Genomic DNA, 15052 nt, shown 5'->3' on the forward strand with positions numbered 1-15052 from the left:
AGATCATATAGCAACTTTGGAGTGAGCTTTTTGTGACCATTTGTCAGAACATTAACCCAACCATTTGTCTCTCTACAGATGGTGACTGGCCTGCTAGGTTTCTCCGAGGCCGCAGGGTGCGGTGTCTGGGGGAGGGGTCAAGGAATCGTGGAACGGCATTTAAAAATGAGCTAAGTACAGCCTCGGCAAGACATTCCCGCCCGAGGCCAGATTTAAAACAAGTCCCACTTGAGAGCGCAGTTGTTTTCGGCGCTGAAGGGACTGAGAAAGACCCCGCTAAACGGGACTCTGTTTTTTTGGGGCGTTAAATCACACCCAAGGTGCATTCCGAGGCATTTTGGGGCGTTAAATCACACCCAAGGTGCATTCCGAGGCATATATGGTTAATGTAGATGATTAAGGAATGATTGGTCAAAGTGCTCAAGAAGTTATGGAGAACAAGAAGTTATTGATAGAAAGTTTTTCTGCTGGTTGTGGAGTCTATGACAGGGCTCAGTCTGAACGATGGAGCCAGAACTTTCTTTCATCAGTGAAATTAGGAAACACTTCTACAGACAAAGGGTGGTAGAAGTTTCAAGTTCTCCTTCAAAGCAGCACTACATTGCTCATTTTAAATGATAGGTTTCTGTTTACCAAAGGTTATAAGAGATATGAGGTCTATGGAGTTAGTTTGAAGGTCAGCCATGGTCTTGTTGAATGGGGGGGGGGGAAAGACTCAGGAGGTTAAATACCCTCCTCCTGCTCCTATGATTAGCTCCAAACTATAGAATATGAAATAATTTGAAGAAAAATTGAACTTAAGAGGGGATGTCTGTCGGGGTTGACGTACATTTCGTAAATCATAGTGCAACCACCAAATGCAGCAATGCCCAGGCTCGGGCTGAAAAGTGGCAAGTGACATTCACGCCACACAAGTACACAAGTGCCAGGCAATGACCATCCTCAACAAGAGAGAATCAAACCAGCGCCACTCGATATTCAATGGCATTATCATCACTGAATCCCACTATCACCATCCTGGGGGTTTCCACTGATCAGAAACTGAACTAGCCATATGTATACTGTGGATACAAAAGCAGGTCAAAGACTAGGGGCGCGATTCTCCACTCCCCACGCCGCGTGGGAGAATCGCGGGAGGGTCCCCCGACAAATTTCGCACCCCCCCTTGATTCTCTCCCCCCGACGCTCGGAAGAATCTCCGGGCGCCGTTTTTTACGGTGACCGCTGATTCTCCGACCCGGATGGGCCGAGCGGCCTGCCGGTCACGACCGTTTCACGACGGCGGCAACCACACCTGGTCGCTGCCGTCGTGAAATGGGTGTGGAGATGCCCGTCTGGGGCTTGTAGGGGGCCTGGTGGGGAATGAGCACCACGACTGTGCTCGGGAGGGGACAGGCCCGCGATCGGTGCCCACCGATCGTCGGGCCGGCGTCTCAATCAGGCGCACTATTTCCCCACCGCCGTCCTGCAAGATCAAGCCGCCACGTCTTGTGGGGCGGCTGAGGGGAAAGACGGCCACTGCGCATGTGCGGGTTCGAGCTGTCAACGTTGTGACGTCAGCCGCGCATGCGCGAGTTGGAGCCGGCCAACCTGCGCATGCGCGACTGACGTCACATAGGCGCCGCCGTCGCGTCATTCTCGGCGCGATGCCCCTGCGGCCGAGAATAACGGAGCACCGCTCCTAGCCCCCGAGTGGGGGTGAATTCAGTGCGAGGAGCGGGCTCCGAGGCCATCGTGAGACTTGGCCGAGTTCATGACGGCCTTCACGATTTTCTGCGGGAGCAGAGAATCGCGCCCTCCAAATCCCGCAAAATAACGCACCTCCCGGCTCCCCAGATTGTGTCCACTATCTACAAGGCACAAGCAAAATCGAGTACTCTCGACTTGCCTGGGTGAGTTCAGCTGCAACAGCATTGAAGGAACTCAACACCATCTAAGACAAAGCAGCTTGATTGCACCTCTCCCACAAATATTCACTCCCTCCACTAGTGCCACACAGTGGCAGCTGTGTGTACCATCTGACACGATGCACTGCAGGAACTCAGTAAGGTTACTTGAGCAGCACCTTCTAAGTCCACAACCACAACCATCCAGAAGGACAAGGGCAGCAGAGACCTGGGAACACACCAAACTGGAAGTTCCCTCCAAGCCACTCACCGCCCTGAGATCAAAATATATTGTCGGTCCTTCACTGTCGCCGGGTCAGGAACTGCCTACCTAACAGCACTGTGGGTGCACCTAAACCTCAGGGACTGCGGTGGTTCAAAGTGACAATTAAGGATGGGCAATAATTGCTGCCTAGTCAGGGACATCACATGAGTGAATAAAAAAAAAAACAATTGACTGAAAGTTTATTTCAGACGATCAGAATTCCCCCCCCCCCCCCCCCCCCCCCCCCCCCCCCCCCCCACTAATAATGTTTAGCACTTTGACTCATTTCAGAACAGGAGAGTAAAGGCTTAACAGTCCAAAATCCCAGCATTCTTGAACCATTGACATTTATTGCCCATTTAGAGTTACCCTGCGGAACTGACGGTGGGGGGGGGGGGTCTGCTTCTTGAACCACTGATAAGAGGGTTTGATGTGACTGAGTGGCTGAATTCAGACAGCAGGTTACCTCTCCAACAGGGTGTTAACGAACCTGTTGGGTTTTTAAACGACAATCTGACAATTACATGGTTACTTTTACTGAAACCTGCCTTTTGTTTCCAATTTAAAATTTTTAAAATTGAACTCAAATGTTCACGCTGCCCAGAGTTTGAACTTGCGTTCTCTAGATTATTAGTCCAGTATCATAAACCACTACCTTGAATCATTGCGATAAAATGCTGAGAGGTGCAGTACCTTCTGCAGTGGCAGACGGCTCTGGAAAGATGGCATCATTTACGGTCAGGGTGCTCGCTTGAGCCGTCGGCGTGAAGTCGGGTGTACTCAGCAGATTGTCAACAATATCCATAACAACCGTTACCGTGGGATCTGCGATGTTCTTGGACGACAGTAAGGCAAAGACATTAGTCAGAACGTCAGACTCTGGGTGATCGGGAAGCTGTTTCGCAAGGAGAAGGAAGTACCTGGAAAACAGGCACAACAGGGTCATTAAACCACACAATGCAGTGCAGCCAGCACACCAGCAGGAGGAGCTGTTGCCCAACATTTATTCATCATGTCACAAGACTGTAATGCAAGGTTCAAAGTTACCCAGGAAATAGAGATTAAATACATGAATTCAAAAAGATGACTTTATTTTCCCACTGGAACAGAAAGCATTAACGTAACGGAATTAAATAAAAATCACAGAAGGTTTTGAGAGTGTAGACTGGGGGATTCTTCATCAACTGTTGGGGACATAGACTGAGGATTCTCACGAGGAGAGAGAAGATTAAAGAAACATTTCATGCAGAGGTCATGAAAACAGGGAATGTTTTAATACAGTGGGTTATTGAGCATGGTTGACCAGTTCAATTTTCTCTAATTAGGGGGTGGAACGCTGGTGTAGTAGTAATAGTAATCCACAGATGTAAGCTAATCCTCTGGCAACATCAATTCAATAAATAAATTTGGAATGTAAACCTAATGGCGACTATCAGAGATTGTCACAAAGGCCCCACCTGGTTCAATAATGTCCTTTGGGTGGGGGAGAGAGATCTGGCATCCTTAGCTGGTCTGGCCTACATGTGACTCCAGACTCACAGCAACGTGATTAACTCCCAACTGTGTCTTAAGCGGCCAAGCGAGCCACTCATTTTAAGGGCAATTGGGATGGGCAACAAATGCTGACCTTGTCAGTGACACCCACATCCCATGAATGATCAGTTAAAATAAACAGTGCAACAAAATTGAGTGGACCATTTCCTTCTCTGACTCTGGATCTACAAGCGACATACTTGGATGGTATTTGAATGCGATTCCGAAGGGTTGTATGCCTGGAATGCTGCTGCTGGCAGAACTGCAAATAGTGGAATTAGAACAAGTGCCAAAACTGCTGAATATTAATCTTGAAACACAGATGACAAGCAAATTGGTATTCCAGCAAAACACTGATAGCTTCCATTTGCATTTCAGCTAAGCTCCCAGCTAGACATCCTTGCCCAGAACTTTCGAACACCAGACTATGTTCATAGAATGATACAGCACAGAGAAATCAGATCTTGTCTATTGTGCCTGTGCTAGCTCTTTGGGAGAGCTATTCAATGAATCCTACACCCTTACCCTTTCCGTATGGCCTGAAAATGTTTATCCTGCAAGTATTCCCGAAGTCCTGTGGTGCGGTGGCAGCGTCCCTGCCCGGACCAGGAACTCCAGGCTCATGTCACAACCCATGATAGGGTTTTTTAAAAAAGGTTTCCATTAGTTACTGACCACTGGAAACTTCAGTTACAACAAACCAGTACGGTTTTAATTAATTAACAGACACCCGCCTCGGCCGGTTACTAGCCAAGAGAGGTTTTTCCATGAGTCAATGTTCAGCAGAGCCTTCAGCATAGGGTTGGAGTGGCAGAGATCCATCCACCAGTTACTTTTATAGTCATCAGTTAGTTACTAATCAGGAGTGGTTGCCTTTGAAGATGGATCATTAAGTGTTGATGAGGACCAATACCTTGAGATAACCTTGATGTTATAATTCGTGTTCCACTTTAAATGGGAAACTACAATTCCCACAGGTTCAAGGATCTGGTTTTAAGCAATAAGCATGAATATCCAGGTAGAAAACAAATCACACAACAGTATAAAATAACATACATATCACTTAAACTACATCGTCTAACAATTTGTCAGGGAACATTTTAATACCATCTTGGAACTCCAGAGCTTGATGAATGCCCTGGATAAACTGATACAGAGAAGCTGACTGAACACAGTGAGTGGTTAGAGTTTGTTCCTCACCTAGAATTCTTGCTCCAGATATGGATGAGTTTCAGGAGAGGAGTTGGTGCGTACTGCCCTTCAGTGGCCAGCCTGTTGATCTGTAGATGTGAAAACAGGCACTTTGTCATGACAATTAGAGAGATGGTGGCGAACGTCACTGGTTTTGCAATTCAGAGGCTACTGGTCTGGTGACATTAGGTTCAAATCCCACCAAGGCAGCTGGTGAAATTGAAATTCAATGAAAGTCTCAGTAATGGTGACCATGGAACTATCCTCCATTGTACCAAGTTCTAGTTCACTAATATCCTTTAGGGAAGGAAATCTGCCATCCTTACCTGGTCTGGTCTACATGTATCTCTAAACTTACAGCACTGCTTTGACTTTTAAATGCCCCCTGAAAAGGTTCAACAAGCCACGCAGTTCAAGGGCAGTTAAGGGTGGACAACAAATGTTGGCCATGTCAATGTCGCCCAGTTTCCTTGAAAGAACGAAGATAGAAATTGTTGGCCATTTCAATGAAAACATTCACCCAAAGCATGCTGCTGCCCACTCCACAAAAAAAATCAACAAGGCTTTGATAGGGTAGATGAGGAGAAACTATTTATTTCATGGGAAAAATTATGGGTGGCACAGTATCACTGCTGCCTCACAGCAGGATCCCAGGTTCAATTCTGGCCTTGGGTGACTGTCTATGTGGAGATTGCACATTCTCCCCGTGTCTGCGTGGGTTTCCTCCAGGTGCTTCGGTTTCCTCCCACAATCCAAAGATGTGCAGGTTAGATGGATTGGCTATGCTAAATTGCCCCTTGTTGTCCAGAGATGTACAGGTTAGGTGAGGTTACGGGGATAGGGCAGGGGAGTGGGCTAGGTAGGATGCTCTTTCAGAAGGTCGGTGCAGACTTGATGGGCCAAATGTCCTCCTTTTGCATGACAGGAATTCTATGATTAGAACTAGGCTATTCCGGGGTGATAATTACGAAGCACATCTTACCACAAAGGGGAGTGAAAAACTGGAACAAATTAAAATTTTGAAGCCGAGATTATCAGGAAAAGAGATTACAGAACCATGGTAAATGGAGTTAAGATATAAATCAGATACATCTCATCAAATCGTGAAACAAGATAGAAGGACCAAATGGCTTTCCCCTATTCTGTTGTTTTTTTAAATACATTTAGTGTGCCCAATTCATTTTTTCCAATTAAGGCGAAACCCACGCAAACACGGGGAGAATGTGCAAACTCCACACGGGCAGTGACCCAGAGCCGGGATCGAACCTGGGACCTCAGCGCCGTGATGCTGCAGGGCTAACCCGCTGCGCCACCGAGCTGCCCTATTCTGTTGTTAAAAACCCTCCAAACGTCCACCATGCTTTCAGGGTCAGGTTATACAGCCACATCAGCGATGTGACGGAGCAAGGAGAGAGTAATGGAGCAACTCTTACCTGTGGCCACACCACACTATGAAACACTGCGTCAACCTCGTCCACCGTGAACGCATAGGACTCAAAATCAGAAAAGAAAGCAGCAGTCTGATTTATTCCCAGGCGCCTCAAATATTTCAGCTGGTTTAGGCACCTCGGCTGGACCTGTAGGCAAGACAAGGGAAATCTTTAATTACAATATTTGCAGTTCTGTGCAACACATGGTACCTCAACCTGAAAGGGATCCGCGGCAGTCGTGCTTTTGCGCCTGGTGTCAAGAGAGAAAGAATACTGTTTTCCTTTATATAGCGCCTTTCACAACTACCGCACTCCAGAGCTAATGAAGTGCAATCACTATTGTAACATGCAAAATGCAGCAGCGAACTTCCCATCAACAGCTGATTGAGGGATAAATATTGACCAGAAAACCAGGATAACTTCACTGCTCCTCTTTGAAATGGAGCTACGTAATCGCTTACATCGACCCGAGGACAGACAAGACCCGATCTTATACCTCGGGCACGATTCTGCAACCCCCATGCCGGGTGGGAGAATCGTGGGAGTGCCGGGCAATTAATGCCACGCCGCACTGGCACCCACACACGATTCCCCCCCCCTGGCACCCACACACGATTCCCCCCCCCTGGCACCCACACACGATTTCCCCCCCCCCTGGCACCCACACACGATTCCCCCCCCTGGCACCCACACACGATTCCCCCCCCCTGGCACCCACACACGATTCCCCCCCCCGGCACCCACACACGATTCCCCCCCCCTGGCACCCACACACGATTTCCCCCCCCCCTGGCACCCACACACGATTCCCCCCCCTGGCACCCACACACGATTCTCCCCCCCTGGCACCCACACACGATTCTCCCCCCCGGCACCCACACACGATTCTCCCCCCCTGGCACCCACACACGATTCCTCCCCCCCCACCCAAACGGCGTGTCACGTTTTAAGACAGGCCGCTCGGAGAATCGGCGCTCGCCGTTTCTAACGGTCGAGCGACGATTCTCCGGCCCGAAATGGCCAAGCGGCCTGCCTAATCCGACCGGCCTAATCCGACCAGTTCACGCCGGCGCCAATCACACCTGGTCGCTGCCGGCGTGAACAGCGCGCGACCGCTGCGTGTGGGGCCTGTGTGGGGGTGGGGTGGGGGGGGGAGGATCGAGCATCAGGGGGGTGCTCAGGAGGGGTCTGGCGCGCGATCGGTGCCCTCCGATCGTCGGGCCGGCGACTCTGAAAGACGCACTCTTTTCCCTCCGCCGGCCCACAAGATCAATCCTCCATGTCTTGCGGGGTGGCGGAGGGGAGGACGGCAACCGCGTATGCGCGGGTGACGTCATTTAGGCGCCGCCGGCCGCGTCATTCAGGCGGCGCCGCTTTGACGTGGGCGTCAAGGCCCGGCGCGCAAAATTGACGCGCCGCCGCTCCTAGCCACCTGAGGGTGGGAGAATAGGGGGCGAGGAGCGACCTTCGACGCCGGAGTGAAACACTCCGGTTTTCACTCCCTTTGGGAGAATCGTGCCCCTCATTTCTGACAGTACAGTACTCCCTCAGGACTGCAATGGGAGATAAAAGCAAATTACTGTGGATGCTGGAATCCAAAGCAAAAACACTGGACAATCTCTGCAGGTCCAACAGCATCCGTGGAAAGAAAAGGGGACCAATGTTTCAAAGATGACTCCTTCTCAAATCTGGCAGGAACAACTTTGACAAGGAGTCCTCCAGACCCGAAACGTTGGCTCCCTTTTCTCTCCACGGACGCTGTTGGATCCGCTGTGATTGTCCAGGGGGTTCTGTTTTTGTTGTGACTGCAATGGGAGGGTCTTTCTTAGGCTTGGAATTCAAGTCTCTGGACTAGGACTTGAACCCACAACCGACCGACTCAGAGGTGAGAGTGCTATCGACTAAGCTGCAGCTGACACGAGTTCCAATCCTGGCAGAGCAAGTTAAGAATCCAATCAAATCTGGTTAATTTACAAGGCCAAAAAGGGGTTATATGAGGAGTAGCAGCAACCAGCTCCAGAAATAGATGGAGGCAAAGGGCGCGATTCTCCGATGCCGCGTGGCATCGGGAAAGCCGTCGTGAACTCAGCCGAGTTTCACGATGGCGTCGGAGGCTGCTCCTCGCACCCTATTCCCCCCCCCCCCCCCCCCAGGGGGCTAGGAGCGGCGTTGCGAGAAACTCGGCCGCCGGGCCTTGACGCTTGCGTCAAAGCGGCGCGCCGAGAATGACGCGATGGCAGCGCCTAAGTGACATCAGCCGCGCATGCGCGGTTGCCGTCTTCCCCTCCGCTGCCCCGCAAGACATGGCGGCTTGATCTTGCTGGGCGGCGGAGGGGAACGAGTGCGTCTCTTAGAGACGCCGGCCCGACGATCGGTGGGCACCGAGCGTGGGCCAGTCACCTCCGGAGCATGCCCGTGGTGCTCGATCCTCCCTCCGCCCCCCACAGGCCCCACATTTACCTCTCACGCGATGTTCACACCAGCAGCAACCAGGTGTGGTTGGCGCCGCGTGAACCGGTCGGGTTCGTCAAGCCGCTCGGCTCATCCGGGCCGGAGAATCACCGCTCGCCGTGAAAAACGGCGAGCGGCGATCCCGCGACACGCCATTTTGGGGGGGGGTGAGAGAACTGCGGGGGGGTGTCAGGGCGGCGTGTCGTGATTCGCCCGGCCCTCCCGCGATTCTCCCACCCGGCATGGGGAGCGGAGAATCGCGCCCAAAATATCTTAACAAAGGGAAGAATCTGCTAACGCACAGAAGGTTTTGCATTGCTCAAGACTGTAAACTTGAGCCAATGATTATTTTCAAGAGATGCCAGTGGTGTTTCAATTGCAATACAAAACAGAATTACTGCGGACAAAGACCGCATTTATATAGCTACCTTAACATCCAGGATGTCCCAAACCCCTTTATAACCAATGAAGTACTTTGAATGTAGTCACTGTTGTGATGTAGCAAACACGGCTGCACACAGCAAGCTCCCACAATTTTTTGCCAGGGGAGAACATCCTTGCTTTGCTTCATATCAGCAGTTGTATCTTTTACGCTCAGACGGGGCCTTGATCTATTCTTGTTGGTAGCCCAGGCAGTGCAGCATTCCCTCAGTATTGCACAGAGGGTGTCGACTTGGATTTTGTGCTGAGGGGCTAGGCCCGTGCCGGAGCAGTTGGCACCACACCGACTGGCGCCCAAACCGGCTCCAGCGGCCTTTGACGCCCGCCGCCCGGGCTGGCCGAAAGGACTTTGCCAGTTTGCGCATGCGCTGGTGCGTCAGCTGCCGCTGACGTCACCACCGGCGCATGCGCGCCGGGGGATTCTCTTCCACCTCCGCCATAGTGGAGGCCGTGGCGGCGGCGGAAGGGAAAGAGTGCCCCCACGGCACTGGCCCGCCCGCCGTTCGGTGGGCCCCGATCGCGGGCCTGGCCACTGTGGGGGCACCCCCCGGGATCCGATCGCTCCGCGCCCCCCCCAGGACCCCGGGTCCCGCTCACGCCGCTGATCCGTCCGCCACCAGAGGTGGTTCAAACCACGGCGGCGGGAGAGGCCTCCCAGCGGCGGGACTTCGGCCCATCGCGGGCCGGAGAATCGCCGCAGGGGGCTCGCCGATCGGCGGGTGGTGTTTCCCTCCCCTGCCAATTCCCAGGTGGCAGAGAATTTCTGCCACGGCAGGGGCGGGATTTTCGGCGGCCCCGGGCGATTCTCCGACCCTGTGGGGGTCGGAGAATTTCGCCCCATGTTTCTGCAGTGGGGTTTGAACCCACAACCTTCTGACATGGGAGCGAGAGTGCGGCTGAGCCACAGTTGATATCATTGCTTTTCACAACTCCCCCCAAAATTTACTCTGTTACAATTAGCCAAACAGGAGAAAAGTGCAGGGTTCCTGCAACTTTAGTAAAATAAACCTCCATGCCTTTTCCCACAAGCTTTTCAGTGGGTCTCACCGATAGAAACACTGCATCATAACTGACACCGTCTCTGCTACAACGTGCTTGCTCCTGTTCTGCTTTATCTCGTTTACTGATTGACAGGCTACTCGGCTAATGATTACTCCTGCTCTGGAAGTCTCCTAAGCAGCCAATCAGACCATAAGATGTACAAACAAAGTAGGCCATTTGGCCCACTGAATATGCCTCGCCATTCAATGAGATCATGACTGATCATAGTCATAGTGTCATACAGTATAGAAGAGGCCCTTCGGCCTATCGAGTCTGATCTGATAATCCTCAACTCCAATTTTCCATAACCCTTGATTTTCTTACGGATTAAAAATCTGTCTGTCTCAGCCTTGAACATAGCCCCCTTCGGTAAAGGATTCCACAGATTCACTACCATCGGAGAAGAAATTCCTCCTCATCTCGGTCTTAAATGGGCAACCCCTTACTTTGAGATTATGGTCCTAAGCTCTCGCACAAGGAGAAAGAACCTCTCAGCATCTATCCTGCCTCCTGAGAAACCCATATATCTCAATAGTTCAAAGCAAAGTAAAGGATTATGAGGAGGGGAAAGTGGACATGAGAAAACCATTGGAAAAGGAAGGAATACCATCCAAAGTCAGCAAAGTCGTATCACTGTCGCTATAAAATTCCATGACTGGGCTTTTCGTTTGAAAATTACTATGGTTTTTCCTGGCCTGGAAAAGTCTTTATAAATTCCATGATTATTCCAGGTTTTTCATGAACCATGGGAATCTTGAAAATATATCCTTTCATCAGCAAATGACTAGAATGTCCCACAACTGCAGCAGAGGCTGCTTTAGAGGTTTTAATTCCTCATTGACACCCACACCACCCCTGGCCTTTGTGCTGATTCTCAAACCTTGCAAGCAGTTAAACTATTAAGCATAAAATTACTTTCAGCAACACTCAACTAACCATTATATGACAGCTGATTTTGCACATTATCTGTGGAAGCACTGTTATGTACAGCATTTTTGCTTTGTATGCAAAAGTTGGTTGTACCAGGTCAAATCTCAACACAGCCTCCAGCTGGACAGAATTACCCATTGGCTTCTCTGTACTCCGACTCAGTAAAGGTTGGTAACCAATGAAATTTTCGAAGTTCACACAATCCTAAATTATATGTTTAACTTAAATAACTGCTTCAGAACAAACTGGCGCTTCACTCGATCTTACTACATTTTCATTCTAGATGAGTAGATTCATTGAATCCAGGACCCTTCCTGCATAGGCATAGGTTATTTACCTATTTTCTTATTAATCCGTCCCCTCTCTCTCACACATGCACGCACACACACTGCTCAATAATCCTCACAGATCGTCAGTGCTGCATTGCACCAAGTCTTCCTCAGAGTTTGCTTGTCAGATGGCTCAGTCACATAATCAGAGTGCTAATCCTGAGCCAAAGCCTAATGCCAAGCAACTACAGCGAGGCCAATGCCTGAATTACAGCAACTAAGAACAGCAGTAGAGTGAATCTGAAACCACAATACACGGTATAAGAATGTCTAATCTAGCTATTAAACAGAAGGTAAAACAATACTGTGTAAAACGTAGCAGAATGTAATGGAGGCGCCATTCAAAGGGAGATGAACCCATTTTTGAGAACTTAGCTTCCTCATCACGCTTCAGGGACATCACATTCCACCAAATCCAAAGTATTGAAAAGTTAAGGAATATAGTGCCGCCACTGTTGTAATGTAGGAAACCCGGCAGTCAGGTTATGCACAGCAAGATCCCACAAACTGCAATGCGATAATGAACTAATGTTTTTGTGATCTTGATTGAAGGATAACTATCGGCCACACAGTTGGGGGGAACTTTCCTTGCTCTTTTTCGAACAGTGTGCTGGGATCTCTATCATCCACCCTGGAGAGGGCAAACAGAACCTCGGTTTAACACCTCATCGGAAAGTCAGCACTCTCTGAAGGTGCCGGTACAGGGTTACTTGCTCAAGCCTGTTGAGTGCAGCTTGAACTAATGACCTTCTGATTCAGATGACATCATGTGGGCCCCTAAGCCCTCGGCTGACACCTCAACACCTGGCACATTCTGAATTCACAGAGCTCACCTGGTCTCTTAGCTGAAGAATTTGTGATACAGATGCAGTCATGCACAGTACAATCTGAAGCAGTTTCAGCAGGTAGTCTTGGATTAGATGGCCCAGTTTTTTCATCACCAATTCAATGCCGTTTAGCAGACCGTGCTGACGCCCTAGGGGCAAAACCTTTGACATATCCAGTGACTTTACCGACTGTAATACTGTGCACAGACAGGATCCTGAAGCAAGAAAAATAAAAAGTTAACATGAAGCATACAAAAACTACAAATTCAAGATACCTGTTTATATTACATGTTCCCCTGTGGGGGCCACACAACAGTGTTTTTAAATCGACCTTTTTTGAAAATGCATCAGGGCTTTCAACAATCACAAAAGTGTTTGATCCCACAGATGCACCTTTGCGAACCTAACTATTGAATGAGAGTGGGAAAAGCACAGTTAAACCCGAAGGCGAGTTATGGCTTTACTGCTGCTACTGTGATTTCATATTACTTACATTCAATATAAAAAAATATTAAATTTGCCAGCCAAAGTGCAATTTGTGCAACTAAATTCAATCAACCTGGAGCGCTGTGACAACAATGCCTTCCAGCTTCTCCTCAAAATCTTTTTGTTTCACCAACAACCCACAGGGAAGGAAGCCCCGTCTGGCCTACTTGGCCCCAGTTCCACATCACATGGCCAACTAATACTCTCCGGGTAACCAGAAATAAATATCAATAAATATCACAATGTGTGTGTGGTGCCCACCCCAGGAACAAATTTGAATCAGTGCAGGAAGAACAGAGCAGTGGAATTAGTATTGAATGATACAGGACTATGGAAGGAGAATGGGGCAGAGGAATTAGTTTTAGATTGATACAGGGCTAGGAGGAGAGAGCGCGGCTTTGGAGAGAGAGTGGAGCAATGGGAATAGCCTTGGATTAATACAGGGCCATGGGGAGAGCCTGTGCAACAGTGCGTTCTATTTGGGATTGATATATGACTATGATGAGAGTGGGGCAATGGGAATAATTTTGGATTCATATAGAGCTATGGGAAGAGCAAGCAGGGTTAATTCAAGATTGATACAAGAGATTGGGGCACTGGGGATAGTTTGAGATTGATACAGAGCGATGGAGAGAGAGAGAGGGGGACAGTGGGGATAGTTTGGGGTTGATAAAGGGGATGGGGAGAGAGGATGGCAGGGGGACAGTTTGGGATTGATACAGGGTGATTGGCAGAGAGGAGGATGGTAGGGATAGTTTGGAATTGATAGTGATGAGGAGAGAGGAGGGCAGTGGGGATAGTTTGGGATTGATACAGGGTGATTGGCAGAGAGGGGGATGGTAGGGATAGTTTGGAATTGATAGTGATGAGGAGAGAGGAGGGCAGTGGGGATAGTTTGGGATTGATACAGGGCGATTGAGAGAGGGGGACGGTGGGGATAGTTTGGGATTGATCCATGGAATTGTTACCCTGGAGACTAGATACGACTGGCTATTTATCGGGGAGCGTATCACCATTAGTGCCCACATCAAGCACCACAACACAAATTTCACAGAGGTTCACCAGATTATGATCAATGGACTTATCTGAACGTTACCATGATTTCGATATTGGGAAAGTGAAAATCAGAAACAGGGTGACAGCAGATATCAGCCTGGATGGTTTTAAATTGGGAAGCCCAAATCCAAGTTGCAAATCCTGCTTTAAAAATCACAACCTTAAAATGCACACATCACATTCTCTTTTAACAAAGGAATGAAGACGGAAGACTTCTTTGTAGGCATCACAATAGGAAAATACTGCAGGTGGTGGAACTTGATAAACTAAATGGTAGATGCTGAAAACACTCACTAGCTCAGGCAGCATCTGTGGCGAGAGACAGAGCTAGCCATTCAGGCTAATACTCCTTCATTACACATGGCAGCACACGGCATTTCGCACAACCTCTACTATTTAGGCAAGGGCAGTAGATGCATGGGACTACCACCACCTGCAAGTTTCCCCCCAAAATCACACACCATCCTGATTTGGAAATATATCACCGTTCCTTCAATTACACTGGGTTAAAACCCTGGAACTCCCTCCCTAACAGTTCGGCGGGTGTACCTACACCACACGAACTGCAGTGGGTCAAGACGGCAGCTTGTCACCACCTTCTGAAGGTCAATTAGGGATGGGCAGCAAATGAAACCTAGTCAGTAATGCCCACATCCTGTGAAAGAATAAATGAAAATAAAGTTCTTCAGCAAGTACAGGGCAGCAAAAGGGAACAGCAGGTTTCAAGTATAAATGATAAAAGATGCAGAGTTCTGTCATACCCTCAGTTAAATGCTTTACAGGCTCGAGGAGAAGATCCAGGAAGGCGTCTATCTCCTGAGGCAAAGAGCCAGCCAGGAAGTTTAGAACGATGGCCATTCGTGTCCCTGCCGCTGCTCGGCCTTGTGTTTTGTTTCCAGTTTTGCTCCTCATGCGCCCATAAAGAATCCTTAAAAAAGGTGATGGAATTAAACATTTTTAAAAGGAAGAATTATAATTTACCTCTGGAGATTTGAAGACAACAATTGCTTTTAAGTCAGGAAATTGTAACATCTTCAAATGTCAACACTTCTTAGTTCAGCCACCCAAGAATACCATACAGACCCCACAAGGCTACCCCCATATTTTGTTTCCCCCAAATGTTTTGCCTCTGTTACCGATCAAAGCTGCCAACCTCCAGCTCAATAAATTGCCCTTCTCTGCCCGT

At 49.2% G+C, this 15052-nt stretch overlaps 1 protein-coding gene across 1 annotated transcript in view; it reads right to left on the minus strand.

Moving 5' to 3' along the window:
* The window catches only part of utp20 (UTP20 small subunit processome component), a 141080-nt gene that overhangs the window by 74707 nt on the left and 51321 nt on the right, over positions 1–15052 (minus strand). The window contains exons 26-30 of the mRNA XM_038780162.1: positions 14628–14794; positions 12331–12539; positions 6309–6452; positions 4885–4964; positions 2845–3071 (exon numbers count right to left, since the gene is read on the minus strand). Of these exons, the coding sequence (XP_038636090.1) occupies positions 2845–3071; positions 4885–4964; positions 6309–6452; positions 12331–12539; positions 14628–14794 (827 nt within the window). The remainder of the gene's footprint in view (positions 1–2844; positions 3072–4884; positions 4965–6308; positions 6453–12330; positions 12540–14627; positions 14795–15052) is intronic.

The sequence above is a fragment of the Scyliorhinus canicula genome, chromosome 20, assembly GCF_902713615.1.
Source record: "Scyliorhinus canicula chromosome 20, sScyCan1.1, whole genome shotgun sequence".
In the NCBI taxonomy this organism is placed as follows: Eukaryota; Metazoa; Chordata; class Chondrichthyes; order Carcharhiniformes; family Scyliorhinidae; genus Scyliorhinus; species Scyliorhinus canicula.